The sequence below is a fragment of the Peromyscus leucopus genome, chromosome 4, assembly GCF_004664715.2.
Source record: "Peromyscus leucopus breed LL Stock chromosome 4, UCI_PerLeu_2.1, whole genome shotgun sequence".
In the NCBI taxonomy this organism is placed as follows: domain Eukaryota; kingdom Metazoa; phylum Chordata; class Mammalia; order Rodentia; family Cricetidae; genus Peromyscus; species Peromyscus leucopus.
The window spans coordinates 6,145,438-6,169,892 of record NC_051066.1 but is presented as its reverse complement, the minus strand read 5'-3'; the positions used below and the strand labels follow the sequence as shown (position 1 = coordinate 6,169,892).

The 24,455-nt window shown below is 56.1% G+C and overlaps 1 protein-coding gene across 18 annotated transcripts in view; it reads right to left on the bottom strand.

Annotated features, from left to right (window-relative positions):
• Ralgps1 (Ral GEF with PH domain and SH3 binding motif 1) overlaps positions 1 to 24,455 on the bottom strand; it is a 243,429-nt gene that overhangs the window by 11,307 nt on the left and 207,667 nt on the right. For 8 of the 18 annotated variants that reach the window (XM_028884775.2, XM_028884772.2, XM_037204525.1 and 5 more), the window contains 6 exons: positions 22,574 to 22,641; positions 13,599 to 13,725; positions 12,485 to 12,642; positions 10,533 to 10,584; positions 1,480 to 1,563; positions 250 to 355 (listed from right to left, as the gene is read on the bottom strand). In XM_028884775.2, the coding sequence (XP_028740608.1) occupies positions 250 to 355; positions 1,480 to 1,563; positions 10,533 to 10,584; positions 12,485 to 12,642; positions 13,599 to 13,725; positions 22,574 to 22,641 (595 nt within the window). The remainder of the gene's footprint in view (positions 1 to 249; positions 356 to 1,479; positions 1,564 to 10,532; positions 10,585 to 12,484; positions 12,643 to 13,598; positions 13,726 to 22,573; positions 22,642 to 24,455) is intronic. The other 10 variants (XM_028884779.2, XM_037204530.1, XM_037204533.1 and 7 more) reach the window with 3 other exon arrangements.

The window sequence follows — 24,455 nt, the reverse complement described above, 5'->3', positions numbered from 1 at the left end:
CTGAGGGTCCAGGCCTTGCCTGCCCTCTAGACCACCATGGCTCTGGCTTGTCCATGCACCCATGGGCAGCCACTCTACCACAGATGGCCTCCAGGAGGAGAGGTAGTTTCATCCCAAGTCACAGATAGAGAAACTGAGGTCTTTTTCTCCTCAGTAGTACAGCCAGGGCTAGGAGCCTGGTTGGCAGGTCTCTAGACCAGGCTACTCCCTGAGCCCACAATGCCTCCAGTTGATGTATGTGTGACTTACTGCAGGCTTCCGGCCTTCCTTGAGCAAGGTTTTCCGTCTCAGAGGTCCCTCCATCGTGGGCACAGTGGCCGAGCTGCCCACGGTACAGGTGCAAGGGCTCGTGGGGCTGAAGGGAGACGAAGGAGTCAGTTATACGGCCCCAGAGCCCTGATACCTGGTACGCTCCCACCCACTAGGACTCCCAGGTGCCTCACTGGGATCTCCCCCACAGTCAGAGGACTCTCTGGGCTGGCCAAAGCCACCAAAGAGCAGGGTGAACTCCCACAGAGAACTCTCACCAAGTTTCCACAGCCTAGTTCCTAGCAGTCTCCTGGCCCGCCCTACCCTCTGCTTCCTCCTGGCTGCTCCCCATGCTCGTGCCTGTGGTTCATGCCCAAGAAGCTTGAGTCCTTGCAGTCCAGCCCTGGCAACCCCTCCCTCGTGCTAGCAGGAGAGTGCAAAAGTAGATGGGTCCAGGGAAATGGGGGACAGAAGCCCCCACTAACCATTCTGCTCCCCTTTGCTCCTGGCTCTCCTCTCACCCCCTCTCCCTTGAGTACGGCACTATCACAGGTGACAACGTCAAGTCCTGTCCTGGGCTCCAGACTTCGGTGCTGCTGCTTATTGGATGGATCGCAGGCACCTGCTCAACCAAGCTGGTCACCAAGTCATGGTCTGCAACCTACTCAGTCCCGAGGATGTTCTGGTCCCAGGTCCTAGCCATGCCTGGTTGTCCATCCCACCTCTCTGCCAAGGCCACTACGTCTTCCGTTGGATTACAGCCTCATGGCTGTCTCTGGTTCCTGCTTCCATTCCTGCCTCCTCCCATATCCTCTCCATCCACACAGTTCTTATTCTCTACTAAACCTCTCCCTGAGTCCTACTCTTCTAAGGGGCAGGTAATGTCTTTGCCCGCCTGGATGTGGCTCTGCCCACCTCCCCAGCCTCATCTGAAACCCTCTCCTCGGATCTCTCACCCTCACTGAGCCACCTCTTCCTACAGCCTCACAGTCTCTCTGGCTGGGAGCTCCCGCCCTGTGAAGCCCCTTTCCAGTCATTTGGCTAATTCCTCTCTTTCTTCTAGTGTTGTTTCCTCTGACGGTCCCTCCTCTCTCCCAGAGGCCCCACACCTCTCTGGAGCGACTGGAGCACCAGACAGCCTTATGACACACTTGGCACAGAGCCTTTCCCCCAGCAACCCCCCCCCCCCCCAAATCTATGTGTCAAAGGAGAAAACAAACAAATGTGTACCTGTAGACACAGCTCCGAGTTCTGGGAGAACTCCGAACTGGAACCCGCCAGTTGGGCCCCAGTGTGGCGTAGAGACGTCCCCTGCTTCAGAGGAAAAGGGGTGAATTTTAGTCAGAGTCTGGGAAGAGTGGCTGATCCTGAAGGAGGCAGGAACATAGACAGTGTGGGTCAGCCCAGCCCCTCCCCCCTTCCTCCTCGGGCTCCTTGTTCCCACTGCAAGTATCACATCCACCTGGCCAGGGAAACCTTGTCCCACAGAGTCCCCATCTGGGAAAGCTCCTGGGTCTCATGGGACTGTTCACCCCTCTTCCAGATTCTCCAATGTTTCAACAGATTCTCCAGCTGTTTAACAGAAATGCCATGTTGTCCACAGGGTCCACGTCATGGGAAGCATACACAGACAGAACAGTGAGGAATCTTGCACATCTGGCCAGGTTGTATGCAGTACTCCTGTTCATCACCAGGATGCTTCTGGATCCTGTTGCTACACGTAATCTCTGAACCGGCTCTTTGCTGGCTCCAGTGTCCCGGAAACTGCCTCTGGAACTTGACGGCATCGAGGGCTCTGGTTCTAGCCTCCCCATGGGTTTGGCCTAGCTTCATTCTCACCCGTTCCTGAATCAGGAACCTTTCCAGGGGAGTGTGCCACTTGCAGCTCCACCTCTTTGGGGCTGGGGGTGCAGGCTCCACCCTTTCCTGACCCTGAGGCACACTCTGTCTCCACCTACAGCTTCTCTGCCTGATGACCAGCTGATGGCATAACTGTCTGTGTAAGTCAAAACTTCTTGTCCAAATGTGCTCCGTTGTCCACAGCTATCCCTAGGCTGCTGCTTACTGCCAATGATGTTAGTGTGTGTGGCATGGGAAGAGCCTCATTGCCATCATGAATATCACACCAGACTTGGTGTCTGTCCCCCAGCTAAGAAGAAACTTCTGATGGCCATCTGGACAGGGACCCAAGTTCAGAGCTGGTCATCTGTGTTGGAGGCTACAGGATCCTCCTGTCCATCAGCCCCTCCTCTTTAAGTACTTATTACCCCAAGTCCTCAAGGTAGCTGGTCTTAGCATGGTCACAGGCTGATGCTGCCATACTGTGAGCTGTAGCACTAACAAGAGGAACTGGTACACCCAGCTCCCAGCCCAATGGCCGCACTTCTCCCTTCTCTTCCATCCACAGCAGGCTGGCTACATGCCGACACACCTCTTCCCCGAGACCCATGCATCTGCTGTGATTGCTGACAGGTAGAGCACATGGATATTATCACCCATTCCTGACACATGTCTAGCCCCAAGCCACCAAGGGCAGTAGCAGAGCAGGCCCCAGCCCTTGCTGGACATCTGCTCTCCTAGGCTGCTGTCCTCTCTGGCCATCCACAGCAATTGCTTAGGAGCCAGCTCTGACCACGGAGGTTTCTGAAGTGCTTCCTCTGCAGCTTGCTCTGTTGCTCAGGCTCCGCCCCTTCCTCCGCTGGTCAGGACTCTCACTTGGAGCAGCAGCCTCCCCTCCACCATCCTCTTGAAGGTGGTCTTCCTGTTGTTCTAGGGTGGTACAAAGGTAAGACTGTCCCAGCTTGTCCGTCATTGAGAAGCAGGGTGGGCAGCAGAAGCCCCTTCTGCGAGACTATCTGGGGCTGCATGCCAGATGTTAGCAGAATGGACATCTGTCAGAGAACAGCCTGAATCCATTTCTTCCAAGCAGTCCAGTCTGACGGGAGGCAGCACGCAGGCCCTTTCCAGAGGCAGAGTCGAGCGTGAGGGACTATGCATGGACAGAGGCTCAGGTGGTGGGTACTCATGTGCATCGGGCCGCTGTGCTCACTCTCACTGAGCTTGAACAAGCACCGTTATAGTGCCCTTCTCAAAAGGAGAAACCGAGGTTCAGCAATGAGGATCTACTTGTCCAAGTATGTATAAGCCTCATAAACAAAGATTTGAATCCAGGTCTGTTCAACTCTACAGCCCAAACTCCTCACTGTGCCCGGAGACATGCCCTTTCATAACTGAGGCAGGGGATTGATGCGACGGGGCCTATGCTGGGCACTAGGACCACATTGACTCAGTGCAGTGCCTTGCTGGCATTCTCCTCTCGGAAGTATTGCCGCGCTGAGCATCACAGCTCCCATGGCTGTGTCTGTGTCCAGGAGGCTACACGGCCAAGAAAACCTTTAGTCTGAGGATCTTCTCAGATCGGGTCGGGTACTTCTCAGTCTCCCTGTGCGCTGCAGGGGGCTTCCCAGCACTTCAGAATCCATGGCTTGTCGGTTGCTTACAACATGCCACCTACCTGCTTTCCAGAGCACATCCACCCAGCCCTTCAGAGGGGCCGCTGCCCATAGCTAAGGATGAGCACACTGAGGCCTGAGGAGATGCTGGCCTGTTGCTGAGCTGGAGATGCAAGTGTTCACAGAGAAGGCCTGCTTCTGCCATGGGGTGAAGGGCCTCAATGTCCCACAGGGTGGACACCGCAGCCTGTCCCTGGAACCATGTGGGAACCCCAGGTGTGGAAGGGCAGCAGAACAGTGGCCTTCCCCCACCCGTTAGGAGAAGAGAGCCAGGGCAGTATCCACCCTTCTCTCCCTGTGAGCTGGGGGAGGGGGCTTGGAGCAGCCAGGATCATCCACCACAGGAGCCAGACAGCTGGTTCCCTCCTCCACTACTCTAAAATGCCACAAAATGCAGAAAGAATGGACAATAACATCTAATGAGCCCCAGAAATCATAGGCTCTCTCCTGGGCCCCCAACTCCAGAGCCATAGGCATCTTTCCTAGGATCATCCTGGGAACATGTAGCTGAACACACATTCTCAGAGCTGACTCCCCCTTCTTCAGGATGAAGTATACCAGACCAGAGGCTCATGGGAAGGCTGCTCTAGGGAAGATGTAGGCAAGCAACCAGATAGAATAGCTTATCCCACAGGGTCCACAGGACAATGACAATGGTGATGGCAGCTAGATGAGATGATGGGCTGCTGCTGTGGCTAGTGAGGAGGTGGTGGAGAGGATGGCGGTGGAGAGGATGGGATGGTGGGTGCCAGGCGATGTGCTCAGCAGTACTCATTCACTGTCTCATTTAACCATACAGTGCGACTAGGTAGGCACTGTTCCTAGGCTGCCTCGTGGACAAGAACTCTGAGACTTGCAGATGGGAGTCACTTGCCCGAGGCCACAACACTAGAAAAGGAAGCCAGGCGGAAGCGACCCGTCCCAGCCTGACCGGCACGCAGGCTGGGCCAGGTGTGAGATCCTAGGTTTGTATCAGGTTCTTGGTATCTCGTAGTTGAAATTCATGATGCAGCTGCCCTTCTAGGGGATGGAGGACCGAGAGACGTCTTAGATGAGAACTATATCTAGGCCCTAGGAATCTCAGTCCTAGCAGAAGTCATCCCCCACACCATTCTCCTGTCTCAAATCCACAAAACCCCACTGGGAGTGATTTGTGGAAAGGCCCGCATGGTTTTGTGTACCAACAGTGCCTCCTGCTCTGGCCAGCCCTAGAGGAACTGCTGGTCCCATGGGTGACTGACTGGTGAGTCATTCTCATCTGTGGGCAGGAAATGCCAGTCTGACTCCTGATGAGCCCTGGGATAGCCCTTCTTACAACCCCACGTGGGGGACCTCTGATCTCCTGGTACACATGCCCATTTTTGGGGTAATGTTCCGGGTCACTAAGGGAGTTCCTAGGAACCATACTGGTAAAACACCGCAGGTTTCCATCTTTCAGGCAGTTGGGTGTAAATCAAAGCCAGATTTCTTTCCTGGCCATTGAGACTTAGGTCAGGCTGGAAATCTGGCTCAGTGGCTAGGTAAAGCCACCCACAGCAGCCTAGGCATTGTGGGGCATCCAATATCCTCCGTGTGCTGAGAGGTCCAGAAATCTGGTCTGCAGTGGGAACAGCAAGCACCGCCGGATGCAGCAGGAAGGACAGGCAGATGGGAAGTCAGGCCTGTCCATCTCCAGACAATGGCTCTCTAGGAGTCAGAGATGAGGAGCAGCCGCTGGCCGACAGGGCCTTGACCGCCACAGCCCAGGACAGGGTCAGGCTCCAGGTCCAGGAACTTTGCCCATTCTTCTCCAGAGGAGTCTGCCAGGAGCCTCTCATCTCTAATGGAGTGGAGCAAAATATGGTGTCTTCAGAGATCCATATAATCAGCTGGGCTGCCACCCTGCAAGGCTGGGCAGAGAACCCAGGGAAGCCAGAATTCAGGGAGCCCTAGTAAGGGATGAAAGCCTGGCATTCTGGGTCTCTGAGTTCTGCCACTCACACAGATGGGCTGCAGCTTTGACAACCCCTTGCTCCAGAGCTGGGCCTAACTGTCTACAAATGCTGCAAGGCCTGGGGCTCAGGAGATCCTGGCGCACCTGGGGCATCTCCTGGTGTCCTCTGACTCTAAAGAAGGACATGTATGTCGATACACTGTTCTGGGGTTGGCAGACATGGCATTCTATTACCACCATGACTCAACTTGCTGGCTGTTCTTGTGAACAGTGATTCCATGGTGGGTGATTCTACTAGCCAAGACCAACAGGAAACATCACCCGGGGCAGAGACTGCACCAACCACTTTCTTTGGCACCTACAACCATCCACACACAGGCCAGCTGCCTTCAGAGGACCCTCCCCAGATCAGTGCCACCCGAGAAGCCAGCAGCAGCTGGTGGAAACCACCTTCATTCCAGTCCAGACAGACGCCATGAATGGCCACTTGCCGTCTCTCCATTCGAACCCTGCCTCTGTAGCTCTCTGGTGGGCAGCAGCACTCACTAAGGCACTTCAGCGTCTACACCACTTCCTCCTGCAGCAGCTCTACACATGTGCTAAGTGCTGACCCACGTGTCCCGACTGACATAGAGGGACTGAGCCTGTCTAAACCGGGGGTGCCAAGGGGACTGAGAGTAAAAGTGGCCCTGACATCACATGTCCTGGTCTCCAGCTATCAGGTCATATTATGGAGCTCACCTCTCCTATACAAGATCCCCAGGAACCCTGAGCACTCGTGTGTCCCCTTCCCCGCTGCCCCCAGGTCATGACTCAGAACTTCCTCTGCAGCCTCACATCCCAGGACCCTCACAAAGGCTCACCAGGGTCCTCGTCAGCAAACTCCCTCAAGCCTGAACCTGCAGCTGGTGCAGTTTTCACCCCACTGGACAACCACCGTGCCAGGACTCTGTGCATGGGGTGTGGCTTCCTCAAGGCACCAGGAACCCTGATGAAGCCTCTGTATCCCCTCTGCTGGAGAGAGCGCGGCACTGCCCCTTCCTCTCTTCTACCCTCTCCCACTAAGGGAGAGGCTCAGTCCCTTGAGGCCCCCTCTCCTTGTCTGATGCCTCCCATCACTGCCCACCCCGAGCTGAGAACCCACTTCCTCCACATCAAGGCCCACCTGGGAAGAAGGGTCGGGAGGAGCGGTGGTGAATTCTCACACACTTGATGTTTCACTTAGTTGGAAACAATCAGTGGTCATTTCTGATGACATCTTCCTTGCAATGTTAAATGCTGCCTTGAGTAGGAAAGACAGACCAATCTATTGTGAAGTTTGGAGAATACGAGGGGGGCAACCCTCAAAAATCCTGCAATGTAGATGACCAGGGCGAAGGGCACTGCGTGCTTTCATATTTCCGTCTCCATTCACCTCTATAACCCATTTCATTCCCCTTAAAACCCTTTAAGAAAGACTTGGACCCTTAGGCTGGTATTTCTCTTTTCATCTTAGAGCCCAGACTTGCCTTCCACCTGGCCTCCAGAGCCTGAGCTGTCTGGAACCTGACCTGGTGCCGGCCTCCAGCCCTGCCCTCCAGCCCTGCCCTCCAGCCTGCTCAGCACTGCTGACCTAGGTCTGCAGGGGCACGGGGGGGGGGGGCTCTCCTCCTCATGGAAGCGGCATGTACAGTGAGGCCTTCCTTCTCCCTTTGCCCCTGAGGTCAGGGAAGAGTGGGTACACCCTCACTCTACTCCCCTGTGATAAGACTACTTCACTTTCACTCTGGGCCTTGAGGATGGGGAGGAGGCCTTAGCCTGAAAGCTAAGAAATGATCAATGATCACCTTCCTGCATGGCTGCCCATCTCTAGGCTCTGACCTTGCCCAGGGTGGCCCGTATGTGGGGTGGAAAGGGGAAGGACACAGAAGCGAGTCCCCTCGGCCCCACATCTCCAGTCTAGTGTCCAGCAAGAACAGGGGTTGGTGCCTTGGCGCCAGCTCACAGTTCTCTGGGCACTCCCGACGATGCCCACTTCAGGGATACACTGGGCACATGCGGCCTGGGCTCTGGCTCATTTCACGGACTACCTCTGGACCCCACGTGTGTAAATTCACAAGATGGGGGGGGGGGCAAACAACCCCACTGTTGCAATGAAAACTCTACTGCCTCGCTGCTCACTGGGGCACTAAAGGTGACTCAGTTGTGTCCTCAGGCTACCAGAGCCATGAGTGTGTGTGCGTGTGCGCGTGTGTGTGTGTGTGTTCGTGTGTGTGCGTGCGCACACTGCTCTGCAGTCTCCCTGCCCTTTACACTGGTGCCTGGCTCCGTTTCCCTCCACGGCCCGGGCAGTGATTGGGGGCTACGGGACAAGGGTCTATCCAGTTTGATTGTGACTCGGGACTTGAGTGCTGCTGCGCCCACACTAGCCATGCCCCACCGTCCTCAGACCTTTGGAGTGGGCCCGGCCCCTCTGCACCTCTGCCCCGCATCTTCCAACTTTGCTCTAGCAGGCAAATCATCTTACAGTATCTGTGAGGACCCAGAAGGGAGGCTCCTTCTGGCAGATGCCGGCCTCGGGGAGCAGCCACAGGGACTTCTAGAACCCATTCCCCTGTTAAGAGCAGGAACATGTGGTCTGGAGGAGACCTGGGAGTGCACAGAGGACCCAGTGAGGCTGAGCACCTGGTTGTCTGAAGGTTAGGATGAAGGAGAGTCATGAAGGGACAAGACTGTGATGGAACTGTGAAGAGACCGAACGGTGCTCTTCTGCTGTGCCCAGTCTGTAGAAGGCCAGGCGGCGGGCACGCCTTTGGGGAGCAGACTCTTAGAAACAGGCACAAGGGCTGATCTGGGGTGGAAGCAGACTGCTAGCTGGGCCACTGGCTGAGGCTGGGGTCAGCTAGCTGCTCGTCCCTCAGGCCTGCCTGGGGTTGGGTCCTGATGAGAGGGGACATCATAGCCCCACTGGCATCTTCTAAAGCAGGTGGCCTCCTGCTCTCCTCAGCCAAGAAGCATCGAGCCACAGTCCCCTCTGTGAAGGGCAGTTCCAGGGCTGCTGGAGGCATGGCCGTTCAAGGGCTATTGGAACCTGGGCTGGGCCTGTGCCTAGAAGAGCCGGACAGAGGCCAGTGCTCAGAGGAGAGCCTTGAGAGCGTCTGCTATGGACGTTCAGGTGGACAGGGGCCCAGTGACCCAGGTCACACGAAGCCCCGCTACCTGCAGCCGTCCGGGCTGCACACGGCACCATCTCCGTCGGGACAGGAATGGCCCCTTGCCACCCTTTTCCTACTGGCACCGCTCTGGCACAGCGCTCACGGCCCACAGAGTCCACCTTGGCGGCGGTCACGCGGGCAACGGTGCTGACTGAGCAGGTACTGAGTGACTGATGAGTGACAGAAAGAACGGTGAGTGACAGGACAGACAGAGGAACACAGGGCCAGGTGGGCTACACTGGAGTCAAGCATCATGCCCAAGTCTGCCACTGGACGGGGCTGGGAGGGGCTGGTTGCCGATGGCCTTCTTTTACAGGGTGTCCCAGGAATCCCCACTAGGACCAGGAGTTCTGAAGTCTGTCCCTTGGGGCCTGTGGGGAATCTACACATGGGCAGTGTCCAGACAGAGCCTGGCACACAGGGGACACTCAGCCTGGGCCACCTCTCTGCCCTTTGGAAGTGTTCAGATAGGATGATTTCTTCTGGACACTTCAATAACAGGGACTGAAGCTTTAACTTCAGAGGAGCACATCCATGCACAGGTGTGTGTGTGTGTGTGTGTGTGTGTGTGTGTGGTGTAAATGTATACTGCATGCATGTGAATATACACCCACATATGCATGAGTATATGAGTGAATTATGACTGTGTCCACCTGTGTGCATGTGTAAGTGTGAGATTTGTGTTTAGTGTGTGCACACAGAAGCGTGACAGTGTAATTGTGCATATATAACTGAGTATATGCATTGAGTATAACTGAGTATGTACACAGGTGTGAATATAAGTATTGTGTATATACATAAATGTGTGCCTGTGTGTGTGAGAGAGTCTGTAACTGCATATGTACATGTAAGACTGTAATCACAGCCATGTCTATAAATAGACTGTACAACTCTGTGTAACTTTGTGTGCATGTGTACTTGCTGGAGTACACAGATGCACACAGACTCCAGGCACAGGTGGAGGACCTGTCCTGAAGGACAGTGGGGATGTTCATCACTGGATTTCCCTACATGTCCTCAGACCTCGAGTCACCAAGATGCCTTTCACCACTGGCAGTGCCTTGTCTTCTTGGATCCCTTATGGTGGCCCACAAAGAATTAGGGCATGGAGACATGCTGTGGGCGAATTCCTGATGGGAGGTGGTGGGTACCTGGGGCAGATGGGCCGACGGGAATCACAATTATACACAGCAGTGGGGTTCAGAACCGTCCAGGCCTGAGGCCGCACTGCTGCAATACTCTCAGACGCCACCAGATGGAGCCGCGTGCCTAGCTCAAGACTTCAAGCCGGCTTAGGCTTCCAGCTCCAGAACTCACTCTGCAGGCCTTGAGACTCCCAGGTCTCCAGCAGCCAGCTTGGACCAAGTACTCTGGGTGCCAGCCAACAAAAAGAAGGGAGGAGCAGGAGGGGAGCACTTCCTAAGCCTGTGTACACCCACATATACATGAGTATAGGAGTGAATTATCAATGTGTCTACCTGTGTGCATGTGAGATTTGTGTGTACTGTGTGCACACACAGGTGTGACAGTGTAATTGTGCATACGTAAAATGTGGGTGGGTGGGGCAGGGTCCCCTGACTCCAGCTCTGAGCCCTGGGCCCTGAGTTTCCCGAGGGAGGGAGGCCTTGCTGAGGCCACACTCACCTTTCCAGCCCTGCAGACATCTCTTCACTAAACTCTGAGCTCTCACTACTGCCTGGAAAAGGAACACAGATCAGTGAGCACGGCAGCCTCCGAGGGAGGGGCCTGTTCTCCTGGGCTCCCGCTCACTGGGCCCCGGTCCCCAAGCTCACAGCATTCTGACCCTGTGGGTCACCGAAGGACTTGAGTGTCTGTCTCTTCTCTGGGAGGGTTTGAAGAGTTCTCAGCCCCACGTGCTCAGGAGTGCCCTCCACTCCCTTCCCGCTGCCTACCCTCTTGGCTTGTGGACCAGGCTCCTCAGGTCTGTCTGCACTACTGCCTGCCTGCTGCCCCAGGGCCTCACCTGCTGAGGGCACAGGCTGGGTGAACACTTCTGGCCCCAGGGTCAAGGCTGGTCTAGATGCATCTGCCTGCACAGGAGAGACCCCGAGGGCGGGCCACTGCCGGGTCCACAGAGACACTGCCAAGGCCTGCTGTGATCCTTTGCCTTCCTAGTCTCCTCCAGGCCCACACTCTGGAACTGACCGTGGTCTGATGGGCCTGAGTGGGGCACCCTGGCTCCTTAGGCCTGTGCCCCGAGTTCAATGAGCACCCTGCTTCTCTCCAGGTGTGTGCATCTATGGGCCTGACCTCTGTATTGTCTTGGACTTTGTAGGCTCCCCAGTACAGGCTCTGCTTTAAGAGCTCTAAGACTGAGTGGTAGGAAGGGCAAGGGAGGAGCCCTGGCCGGAGCAGGCCCCATCCCCTGCTGCACAGGTAAAGAGCAGCCCAGCACTGCTCCATCAGGGCACACACACTTCCTCGGAGCTGTCAGCTCTCACGTGAGCCAGAGCCAAGCTAGCTTGTGATCCCCTGGATGCCGGAGAGCGCAGTCCCTGCCTCACTCTCGGGGTGCAGCCATGCCCTCGCGGGCCCTCCTAAGAACCCAGGTCTCATCATCCACTCTGAGATGAGGTCCACGAGTGGGGCCAGCAGGCTGGAGACCTCAGTACGCAAGAGCACAGCAGAGGCTCGGGGAGGAAACCCCGGCCCCGGAGGGAGCCTGGACTCTTCTTTCAAGCCACACCTATGAGCCTCAGATGCACTGTGCACACTTCCTACACTGTCCAAACAGGACGGCCTCCTCTGAAGACAGAAGGCAGATATGGGACTTGTCACAAACTTCTAGGAGGCTGCCGCCCTTGACTGAAATTATTCATGACTCCCAAGACTAGCCTAACTTCACAGGGACATGTGGCATGAGACGCCCACCTGGTGTTTCTGTTGCCCGCCTCTCCAAGCTCCTGGCCCTCTGCCCCACTATCTCCACCAGATCAAATGCAGCTGGGCAAGGTCAGCCCAACAGCAGCCCTGGGGAACCCTGCTATTGGAGGCGGACAAACGCGCCGGCGCAGGGAAAGGCAAAGGGCATCAACGGAACCCGGGGCTGCCGGCGGCGGAGGCAATCCCAGGATAGTGTCCCTGGTCCTCGGTGACCGAGCTCTGCAGCTCCACGCTAGCCCCAGTCCTCATGTTGACATCTCCCTGCTGGCACCAGAGGCCTGTTTCTGTAACCCTTCTCGCCACTGTCCAGTAGTGCAATGCCGTCTGATGCTCACCTCTCCAGCCTCCCTTCTGGCTCCTCTGGGTAAAGACAAGCACACGGAAGGAAGCAGTGGCCTGCCCACCAACTGCTCTGAGCAGGGTTTTCGGCTCCCCCTGGGATGTAAACACCACCAAGGTAGCAGCTGGCCTCAGGGGTGGACTCAAGTCCAGCTTCCTTCCTCAGCCTGACTGTCCACTTGGGGACCACCAGAAGGAGGCCAGCCCAGAGCTCTTTCCTGCAGCAAAAGACTCCTGTAGGGAGCCACTCTTTAAGGGTGAGGGGCCACTGGCACAGCACAGTGACACAGACAGACACGGAGCACACACTGGCCTGCTGCCCCTGCCTGTGTGTGCAGGCCAGAGACGCTTACCTAGGGAGAGTCCGTTGGTGATGGCAGTGGAGGAGGCGAGGGTGAGACCCCTGCGGGGGCTGCGGGACTCTAGGACGCTGTCGTCCAGCAGGTGCCTGGCCTTCTCCGATGGGAATGTTGCGCTCTTACTTTCAACTACACTCAACTGACACATCATACTGGAAAACGGAGAGGAAGAGAGAAGGCAATGCCCCTTATCCTGGGAGAAGAGCGGTCCTGGGGGCCGGAGCCAGGGACTGGCTGGTGGAGACACCTCGGCCCAGAGCCCGCTGGTGGCCCAGGCTCTGCCCCTTCTTAGGGTGTGACCTTGGGCAAGTCACATCCTTTTTCTGAGTCTCTACTTCTCCACCTGTCAACGGAGACCAATGCTGCTTGCCCTGCCTGTCTCCCAGGATGATGATGAGGCTTGTGAGATGAGGCCAGAGTGAAGGGCAGGTGGGCCGTCCTGAGGAGTGTGAGAGTTTTGTGACCCTCACTGCAGCCACAATGTGCATGGCAGTGGCTGCTCAGAGGTCCCCATGCTTCAGTGAGATGGTGTCTACAGGTGTGTGGCAATGTCTAGAGAAGAGGAGGCACCAGGGGCCCAAAGCAACTTTGTTCTCCTGTTCCTGCCTTTGAGATCCACTAAGGCCGGCCAAGAAGCAAGGCATCTGTGCCTTAGTGCTAGGATGCAGGTTGGGGGGAGGGGGAGGCAGGGAAGGTGACGGAGGAAGGGTGCCCCGTTTGGAAACCTGTGCCCAATGCCAGGCGATACAGGCATGGCTATCCCTAACCATGCTGAGGACCTAATGTCCCCCAGCTGTGGGCCTCACAGGGCCAGTGAGCCAGCAAATACTCTGAGACACCCACTGCTGCCCTGGAGATAGTCACTTGTGTCTGCTAGACTCTGTTCTCCCTAAATGAGCCGTTGACCGAGTTTGGGCACATTTCTTCCCTAGCTACTGGGCCTGGATCCCTGCTGATGGCACACAGACTATGTAGCCAATTGCTCCTCTGCATTCCCAAGCTTGAACCAGCCTCAGAGTGTGTCTGCCAGGAACATCAAGAGCTCCCATATGGGGGTGGGGAGGACCCACACTCCGTCAGCCCAGAAGAGGGTTGCTCAGTCACCCACTTGTTGCCCAGGCTGTGGCTCTTCCTGTGTCTGGGGACAGGTGGCGTGGGGAGGCTGCCGGCTACAGATGTGTCAGGACAGGTGGGCCTCCGGCGGAACCTGGCCGAGCTGGAGCCAGCAGAGGGGCCTGTGAGAAGAACAGAGGGAGAGTGATGGCCGGAGCTGTGGGGCGAGAGCAGGGGAAGGTCAGGGGAACTGGGCTTTAGGTCCGGGGTGTGGACCTGTCCCCAGCTGTCGTGGGTAAGACAAGGCTCACACGAAGCCAACAGCAGCTTCCCACTTACTGGATGCTTACCCTTCCTTCCCAGCACCACTTACTCCCGGAGAGAAGGCCTGAGGTGCCCAGGTCCAGTACCTGGGCACCTCTGCCAGGCAGCCAGCTGATGACCCATCCATAAGAGCAGAACCAGAGGCCTGAGCTTAAAGCAAAGGTCCTACCTGGACTTCACCAGCCCAGACAGGTATAGAAGGGGTAATGGAAGGCCTTGAGATGAGGCAGCTGCGCCGCCACCTCTGGGCCACATGTGCGCCCCTGGCCAGGACTTGCACACTGGCATTGGCTGCTCTGAGGTTCTGCCTCTCCGTCACAGGATGCAACACATCTGCCCCGAAGAGCGGCCGTCCTTGGAGGCTGTGACTGTGTGGTCACAGGGGATCTGGGCACAAATACCCAGGCTCTCGGGTGGCCCTGCAGTGCCCTGAGGAGAATCCTCTGGTCTATGCTCTGGGACACAGGATGCCTCGGCCCCTGGGGAAACAGCTCCCACAGCTGCTCTGGAGAGGAAGAGAGGGATGAACAGTCTGCTGCTTTGTTTTGCTTTTGCCTTAAGAGAAGATTCCAGAGGGTGGAGCCCCTTGTTTATCAGCAACCAAAGGAGGATGACAGAGGACAGCCCCACTGCCTGAATCTCAAAGAACCTCTGCAGGAGGCCTGAAGTGGGAGCCCAGAGGCCCTGGTGTTGGAGCAGAAATGACCAGGTTGACATTAGGACAGGCCTTGGCACACCTGGCCCTGTGCTGTAAGCCCTGAGGTATGCACTCTTAGTTGCCCCATTAGACAGAGGAGAAGGCGGGCTCATAGGTCTGCTGCCTAGTGGAGGTAGTACCCAAACCCAGGCAAAGCACTTAGGGGTGGGGAGGATGCCAGGAGTTCCCAGTTCAGGTGCGGGGCAGACGTCCTTGAGAAAGGGAAGGGAGACAGACCCAGCATCCACTATGCACCACTTGTGAGCAGCACTGTACAGACTGTACCATGCCCCAGCTCACCGACCCCAGCACACTTGATCTAGGGAGACAGGGAGCCCTAGAGGCAGCACAGCCACATGGCTGACGTCGGTCTTTGCTGCTCACTCTCACTTGGCTCCATGTAGCTCTTGCCTTCTAGCTCTGCTCATGCTCATGCTCTGAGTTCTCACAAGCCTTTCAGAGTCCCTTTGGCCTCTCCCACTCAACTCTGGATTCTGTCTCCATGGCTAGGCCTGGATTCGCCCCCTTTCCTTTCTGCTTTAGAGCCTTGGGAGACATGCCTGGCCTCAGATGCCCCTGGACCGGCTGGGGAGGGTGGGTGGGGGCCCCAGCGGAAGAGCCTTGGCCTCTTGGCCTGTGTCAGGGCTGCTGCTGCTCTCTGGGCTCTAGGTCTCATCCCCCCTCCTCCCCCACATTCTCCCAGCATTGTTGACCAACAGCCTAGGCCTGACGCGGAAACACAAGAATTTCCATTCGGCTGGGACCCAGATGAGAAGCCTCTCTGCCAGTAAGTGACACCCTCTGCTACCAAAAGGCCTCATGTTCCTGCTCCTCCAAGCCTGGGGTGGCCCCCATGTGACAGTGCCAGGACACGTGCCTTCTGAGTTCGGTGGTTGGCCAGCTTGTTGGTCATGTCCTCAGGCAGGGTAGTGGTGGTGTTGAGCTGGGGCTCTGGTCTCCATAGCAGAGTGGAGGCCCACTGCCCAGCCTGATATGGCTTGGACAGTTGGAAAAACTGACCATGGGGCTTGACTATCTCAAAGGATTGCTCTATTTTTCCTCAGCAGAAGTTTTCCATGAATAATCTTTAAAACTCTTTAGTGGCTGTTTCTTTAGCAGTTTTATTGGACCATATGAAAATCGACAGTTTCTGTAGGCAACCAGATATGCTGAAAAAAAAATCTGGTTTTCATTATAACAAACCAACATACTTCCCAACAGGCCACTCATTGATTAAAAGAGGAAAAACAAAACAAAACAAAACACTTGGCCTTCTAATAACAGTCTTGTAGTGGCCAGAATCCCAGATGATGTATGGTGACAGAAAGGGACTCTGGTCCTGGAGGCAGGGAGGTCTGGGCTCTCATCTGTATCTGTGCTTACAAGTTGAGTGGCCTTGAGGAGGTCACCTCGCTCCTCTGAGCCCTGAATCTACATCTGTAAACAAGGGATGAGGAGCCTGTCCTTGGTTGCCTCCCTGTCAAGAGTTAAACAGTGTCTCTCTTTCTGCCACAAATGTTTAGGAAGCTCAGACCTTGGGGCTGCCCTTGGGCCGAGCACTGGAGCTACATCATAGACCAGAAAAATTACGATGCTCTGCTTGCATGGGAGCATGCAACAGTCAACATCGAGAGGGGAAAAGGGGGTCACCAGGAGGTTGCACCCAGCAGGAACACAGGCCGACAGGAGGGTAGTCCCGATCAATACGGCAAGAGCACCGACTGACTCCACCAACAGCATGACAGCATCCAAAAGGGGACATGACAATCTCTAACCCTGACTTAGCGTCTGCTCACTGCCAGAACTAATGGTGCGCACTTCATCCACTTGACCTTATTTAAGCCTTACAGTAGCACAGAACTTTGGGGAACACGAGGGAGGGATCAGAAAAGACTTCTGGAAGGTCCGACACCCTGCGTGGTACAAGGGCAGCGACGAAGGCAGGAGCAGGTGTACCAGGGCTCAGGGAGAAGATGGCAGGCACAGCAGGGCCTTGGGTTCACAAGGTGAGGCCTGCTGAGGAGCTCAGACCTATCTTAGAAAGGGCCTCTGGCTGGAGAGTGGCGAGGTGTGGCCAAGCCTGGAAGCTGCAGGTGTTGAGGGAGAGGGTTGTATAAGGAGTGTCCCAGGGATGGGCCAGGCAGAGATGTGGGGGGACTGAGAGTAACGCTCTGTACGGAGTAGTGCACACTTGGGGCACAGATCTAGGGGACGTGAAGAAGTCCAGTGTGGGGCTAACATCTGGAGGGCACTGGATAGATGGGCATGGCTGTGAGGAGAGCACACTGTGGGCAAAGGAACCTCTTTTCATGGATTTCGGGCCAGGCCCTGCTTGGGCCAGCACTGTCCCATTCCAGCTGGGCTTTCCAAGTCTCACACGTTGGGAAGTAATGGAAGGCAGCTGTGGTGGAGAGGAAAGTAGCAGCCTGAAGTCACAAGACTTGGGTTCCAGTCCTGCCTCTAGCCCAGCTGGACAGGGCCCTGCTCATGCCTTCCCCTTTGAGGCACTGCAGCTGTGCCATCTGGAACCCTGGCCAGCACAACTCTGAGTCTCCAGGGGCCAGGGTCGGCTGTCACCCAACTGCAGGGTTCGGAGTCCTCGGCTTCCCACCTGTTCATGTGGAGAGCCTTCCTTGGAGCTCCAGGACTCAGCCCTTCTGGGTCTGCCACAGCCCTGTAGATCTTGGACCACTGGGCCCCTCTGCAGTCTTTGTGTGGAAACTTTTCTATCGCCAGGTCTCTGGCGGGGCCTGGGAGCCACTCATTTCTATGTTCACACACATTCTGCTTTTCACACACACAGCTCTCATGGGTCTCACTGAGAGCCAAGATCTGTCTGCACGGAAGGTCCAGTTCACTTCCTTCTGAGGAACAGTGTTCGTCATCTCTGGGCTGAAGGGGCACTGTCCTCTCTTGCTGCCAGAGGTGAGGACTCAGGCCACAGAGTGGGGACCAAGGACGCTGGGAAGCTGCTGGCACTCCAGGTGCTTGGGCCGCGGCAGGGCTGTGGAGCCGGCAGACCAGGCTGGAGTCGTCGCCACCTGCTTCTAGCCCTCGAGCTCTCTCTGAGGATCCCACCCACCCTGAGCATGGAAAGGTTTGCAGAGGAAGGGCACTGGAGAGAACCCCCCCCACCCCCGCCGCCGCCGCCGCCGCCGCCGCCTCTCTCCACAGACCATGGTGGCCTTGGAAGATGTCTCCCATACTGGGGCCCTGACAACGTGAAGGTGACCCCAAGCAGAGGGCAGTGGTGGCCACAGGCTGGTCAGCTGCACTCTCACATGGATGGGGACTACCTGGCCTCCTGTAGATGACATGACTCTCGAGAAGACCAGGGATAGTGTGGAGGGCTTGAGCGGGTCTTAGCAGGAAGCTGCTGGTGGGAAGATGACCCTGACGGGGCTTCAGAGTCCAGGAGCGCATTGTTATCTGCCGAGGCTGAGGGCATGTGGATTCTCTAAAACCTCCAGGGAAGTGTCCTGGAGAAACGGCAGCTTTATAACTGCCCCTTGGAGGGTGCTGGGCCCCGAGACAGCAGCAGCACTGGTACAAATGGGGCTGTGGTCAGCAAGCTGAAGGCCTGGAGAACTGTTGGGTGAGGGAGAAGACCACACTGCTGCTTCCTGGACATCCCTGTGGGATGAGGCGAGGGGACTGACACAAGATAAAGTTGGAGGTTCTGATTCCTGCAAACTCAGCGTATCTGTCACCCCTGTGTGTGTGACTCGATGCATCTGCAAGAAACCGGGTGTGGCGACACAGACCTGCAGGCCCAGCACTCAGGATCAAGTACTCCAGGCCATCCTGGACTACATATTGAGTTTGAGGCCAGCCTGGGATAATGATACCCATGTCTCTTAAAAGAAAAATCCATAAGAGAGGCAGAAAATGCAGGTCTACCATCCAAGGTTGGTACTTAGTCCCCTGCACAAGTACACAGGACGACAGGGACAAAGCCCTCACCGCGCCCTCCATGCTCCATGTGTTGGACACAGGGGACAGACCTGTCCTGACCCCCACCAGCTGGCTCTGCCCCTTCTGTGATGTGTGAGCCTGGGTGAGCACCCTGCTGTCTCTGCCTACAGAATGGGAGTGGAAGGAGAGGAGCCAAGGCCCACCTGTCTGCTGGGAGGCCCGGGGGACGCGCCAGGCAGGGGCTGGCTCCACTCAGTGAGCATGTGGGCAGGCTCGGGAAGATTCTCAGTCCAGGTGAGCTGTGGTGAAGACAGAGGGTTCCCTCACGGGAATTGTCTGGAGGGCTCCACACAGTCCTTGGCTGCTCAGTGAATGGCAGGCTCTCTGGCCTCTCTCCTTGGACCTGAACCAGTCTCTGTGACCCTCAGAGGAAGGCTGAGGTGAGGCTGCCTGGCCTCGGAGACTGGCTCAGGAGATGTTACGGGACAGTTTTTAGCTGCCCTCTCCATTTCCGCTCTGGGGATAGGCAGCTGCTATCTGATGCCCCTGATCCTGCTGTACTCTGGGAAAGCCCGGGCCACATGAAGAGGCTCCAGCTTTGCTAAGCTGCTGCTGCCCCAGCTCCAGTCAGCAGCAGGTACCATACGTATGAGTAATGGCTCCTCAAAGTGACTCCACTCCCACCCCTGTCTACCCTGATGCTCTGACACACAGAATGTATGTGTGACATTAAATGCTATTTTCTACCCTAAGTTATGAGGTGGCACTGGAGATGGAACTAGATGTGTGTCCTCGAGTTCCCAGTCTGGTGCTCAGGTGGCAGCCTCACACTCTCTCCTTTAGAGGGCATCAGAGCCTGCCCGAGAGGGCCAGAAGCCAACATTTCCAAGAGGCACTGTACCAAGAGCAGAACTTGGCCGCGCCTTGGGGAACTCCCTCCACAGCCCTGGGATGTGAGCCAGCCTGAAGCCGTCCCGCTCCCCCAGACGCTGCAGCCAGGCTCTACAGAGGTCTGCTGGCCTGGCAGCAGGGCTTTTGTCACCAGATAGTGACCATGGAGACAGAAAGGTATGTAGGAGATCAGCCTTTAGGTTGAGAGAGCAGAGATGGAGGCCAGCGCCTGGATTTTCCTGGACTTGAGCATGGCTCTGGAATCTTCAGAGGAAACCTGTCCCCAGGGGAAGTCATGTGGGGGGAGCCTGCAAGGTCTGGAACTGTCTTCACTAGCTCCAAGATATCCACAAACATCACTTGCCCTCTGGGAGTGGGGGCGGGCAGTGTTATGAACATTACATGTGATTTCTTTTCTCTCTCCAGGAAAATATTAGTTCACTTATATAAACAGCATCACATGGAGAGAGAACTGGAAATGTGGCATCCCTGGCCTTTCTCCTCCTCCATAGATCAGAGACTAAGTCAGCTTCCCCCACTGCCTTGATGCAGTCTCCTTGTGGGGACAGACTGCCCACATGGACATTCCCCCAGAGGAGTGGGGGCAGCCCTTGGCAGAGTTCTGGGGCCACTGGAGGCCAAGGGAACAGTTGTAGCTCAGAGGCTGCTGCTGCTGTTAATCAAGGCTCCTGAGGTCATGGCTGCTGCTATCTGTGCGGGGCGCCAAGGTCTCCCAGGCCCTGGCAGGAGCTGGTTAGAAAAGGGACAGAGATAGCCCCTCACATACACACCATCTTGGTCTGCTCACACTGGCTTCTTTTGGCTCCAAACATGCGTGTCCTTGCCTGTTCCCCCAACTAAGACACAAGCTCCAGGAGGCTGGGGCCCCTGCCAGATAACTGGTTCATAACAAGTGCTTATCACACACAGACCTGCAGCCCGAGAGCCTTGTGTAAATGAAGGCACACATCTAAAGGCTTTTCCTTGGCAAGTGTGAGGCTGTCTAACTGCTGGGCACAGCTTTAAGCTGAGCCTGGCCCCTCCTGAGGAGCGGAGGGGGGGTGCGTTCCTCCCATTCTTGGGACTGCAAGAGGCACATTCCTGTCCCTGAGTCCTGTGGAGTTCCTGCCACGCAGCTCAGTCTAACTGCCAGAGCCCAGGCTTCCGCGGAGCTGACCCTTGGCCTCTAGGGACCCCTGGGATTCAATGACCTAGGCTGCCGCGGCACTCCTGATCTTCCTCTAAGGCTTCCAGGGGGAAGACCCGAGCCACTGAATGCTATGAGCTTTCTAGAGAGTCATCGACTATCTGGTGATCGACATAAACCCTGACATCCTGCTTGGGCCTGAAGCCAGGGATCTGGAAAGCTGGTGGAAAACACTCCTGGGAGCCGTGCTCCCCTGCAAATGCGGGACCTGCTGGTCTCAGCACTTCTCTGGAAGGTAGTGCAGTCAGCAGCCAGCCCACACTGGAGCCGCCCTCAAGTACAGGTGCCCACAGGGCCCAACCAGGAACTCTAGGGCTAGGGCTGAATGGGAGGCGGCTGATTCACCCCGAGTTCTGTATGCCAGGCGCTAGGAATTGCACACCAGACCTGTCTCTCAGAGGGCTTCCACTCTGCTGGAGAAGACAGGTAGAGGGCAAACGAGGACAGAGATGGCTGAAGGGTACATCTGCTGGCCACACAAGGGTGTGACGTAGGACCCACAAAGCCCTGTGAGAGGCCAGGCAGGAAGTGAACCCGCGAATATGTAGCCATATGTCATACTACACAGAACAGGGTGGATCAGTTTGGGGGTCCAGAGCTTGCTGCCCCCGCCCCCACCATGAAACCAGGCCTGACCCAGGTCTCGGGCAGTGTCATTTAGTTAAAGCCTGGAGGCTAGTTCAGTGATGCAATCACACTGACAACCCAGTATCATGGCAAATGTGCCCCACATGAGAGAGCTCTGGGCCGCATTCTGCACATCCCGGCAGTAGCCCTGTGAGTGACAGGTGTACTGCGCCCATTTTACAGGTGGAGTGGGCAGTGCTGAGCATCTCGGAGAGCAGTTTGCTGGGGGAGAGTTCTAGAACAAGGACAGATTGGAAAGGAGAAACTTGCCCAGGACCATAGCTCTCTGAACCACCCTTGGGCCATCTGCCAGGGAAAGACAGTAGGTTTCTGAGGAGACAGCAGGAGGCCCTGAAAACAGGGTTCTGGGGGTGCCATGGAAAACAGACTGCAGACAGCACTAACTTAACAGCTCCTGCAGTCCCGAGGGCCGCGCAGCAGCGTCTTCCAAGGCTCATGAGCAGGAAAGCCCAGTGGGGCAAGGAAGAGTCTAGCTTACTACCCAGAGACGTCAGAGGCTGGCCCAGATGGGAGCCGGGAGCATATCCCAGAGGCAGGACAGCTCGGCAGGATGGGGCTGGAAGGAAGCTGCCACACTGTTTCCCGAGAGTTCTGTGGTCTAGTCCTACCAATACACATCCCCGCTGGGGGTATGGAGATACAGGGAAAACACGGCCCAGAGGAAGAAAGCTGTTGGGGAGACAGAGGGGAGTGATGGAGAGCTGCAACCAGGATGACGTGCTGCCGGAGTCCCCATCTCTAAGAGCCGGCTAGACAGTAGCTGAAGGGCCACTGTTATGGCAGTAACAACAAAGGCACCAACACCAAGCACACTCTGGCAGGGGACAGGTGTGGGCAGAGCACGAGACAGACCTGTGCTCCCCCGGGCATCACGACAGTCCTACAAGGGCAATACGACTCTACTCCATCCTGTAGATAAGGCTATGGAGGAGAAAGACAGAGACAAGGCTAGAGCCTAGCTCTGACAGCAGATCCTAGGATCCCACTACTGGTGACACAGTGTGTTTCCCTCAGAGGTGATAAATCTACTGTGTCTGCTGCATCTTGGGTACCCCTTTGGGGCACATAATCCCAAGTCGGGGGGCAGGCAGGAGGACAGGGGTCTGGGTGGTCTAGGGAAGACCACAGAGTTTTTTGCACTTTGTGCGTGCTTCCAAGTTGAGGATCTCATCTCCTGGGGTCCCACATTATCAGGATTTTGGTGGGTTGGTGGAGGGGCTATAAGCAAGGACAGTTGAGCCTGCTAGGCAACGAACTCAACTGTGGTTTTGAGCTCCAGACAGGGCCTATTTTGGCAGCCAGATCTGGGCTGTATATGGTTTTGTACCATTCCAGGTAGCTACGATACCTGCAAGATCTTCCTTGGAAGAGACTAGTCTTGGAGAGCTGCTTCCTGGTTCGATTCTGAGTGACAGCCTGAAACCAAAGATTTTCACAGGGTCAGAGGGGCCTGGGTCTATCATGGGATGGGGGAGGGAATGAAGGCTTTGTTAAAGAGAATACGGGAATACTGTGCGGTTTGCTTCGGGTCACAGCTCTTCCCTCCAACACCTCCCCAGTGTTTCTGGGTCTAGTACATGATGGTTAGGAGGACAGGGTGAAATGAACAACTGGCCCTGCTTGTTTACCCACAACTCTGTGATGGAGCACATTTTAGAGCCTGGAAAAGCGAGGAGGAAGAGGCTGTGCAGCTCAAATTCATGCACTAGTGAGTGGCAGGCAGGGGTACTATGATGGGATGCATGTGCCACAGGACAAGACTGGCAACCTGAGGCCGTCCCTTTGTGGCATGGATAGCCCTGGGAGATGAAGGGAACCTCTTGCCTTCTTGGGAAAAAGGGAGAAATTAGGTGAACCCAGACCTCCCGGACAGCCCGAGAGGAACCAGCCCCTCTGCATATGTGGAAGGAGAGCCAGATGTCTTTCTGAGGAGCATCCAGGCAAGAGTCTCTCCAAGGTAGCAAGAAAGTGGTCCAGCAACACCACAGACCTTGTCTCACAGAAGGAAGAGAAAAGGAGAGAGTGACCCCAAGGCCAACCCAGGAGGTAGCCCCTGAGCAGAGGAATGACTTGTAAGAACATGAGCGGAGTTCAACCAAACCTGAACATCAAGGTGGTTAGACAAAGGAAGTAGATGAGTGGGAGACTCAGGACAAGGGAGCAAATCAAAGATGGAAACCAGACAGGGCGGCCACACCTCACTGCAAACAGATTGCTCGGGGGCTGCCGGGGCGGAGGAGCCCATCCCAGCTGCTGGGAAGCAGCTCAGAGAGGAGGAGGGTGGAGAGCATCCAACACAGGAGCCCTGGCAGGTGGAAGCCAAGAACAGGTGTGGAGCAGTTGAGGGCATAACCAGCAGAGGCTGGCCTGCAGCTGGGAAGGCATGCTGAGGTATCTGGAGGTCAGGCAGAGTCCTCCTCTCCGAGGATCCCTCTTGCTGAGCTTCTTTATCCACCGGGCAAAGCCAGGAGGCGGGGGCACCCAGGAAGGTTTGAGACTGTAGCAGCAGCACCCAGTGTCAGGAGGCCATGATGTCTGGTCTACAGACCTAGGGGAAAGCGGAGGGGGCACCCAGGAGGCCAAGCTATGAACAACCAGTCCTCCAAGGGAAGAGGGACCGTGGCTCCTGATGAACCCTACTAAGTAAGGGACTGATTTAAAATAAAGGCTCAAGGGATGAGGAGCAACAGGTGGTAAGAACTGAATTCCAGTAAAAACACAGAACAGTAGGAATTACGATTCCTGAGCATGGTTTTCATGGTATGCACTTGGAGTGAGGGGTCCAAGAACAACACAGCAAACAAGACCCTGCAGGACACTGCAGCTCAGGTCGGGGCAGGGCCAGCAGTGTCCTCTTTACAACCCGAGGCAGCTGACAGTCGTGGCGACAGCCTGCTCACAGGAAATAACCAGACTCGGGCTTCTGCATGCTTTTCCTGGCTCATTTTATGAGTCTTATAAAAGATGTTTAAGAAATGCATTTTATTCTAATTTTTAGTTATGTGCATGTGTGAGTCTCTATGTGGTAACGTGCATGTGCGTGCAGGTGTGCGTGGAGGCCAGGAGAGGGTGTGGGATCCTCTGGAGCTGGAGCTACAGGCAGTTGTGAGCTAGCTGCCTGATGTGGGTGCTGGGAACTGAACTCAGGTGCTCTGCTGGAGGAGTAAGCAAGACCTTAACCACTGAGCCATCTTGAAGACCCAGGACATGATATTTCTTGTAGTAAATCT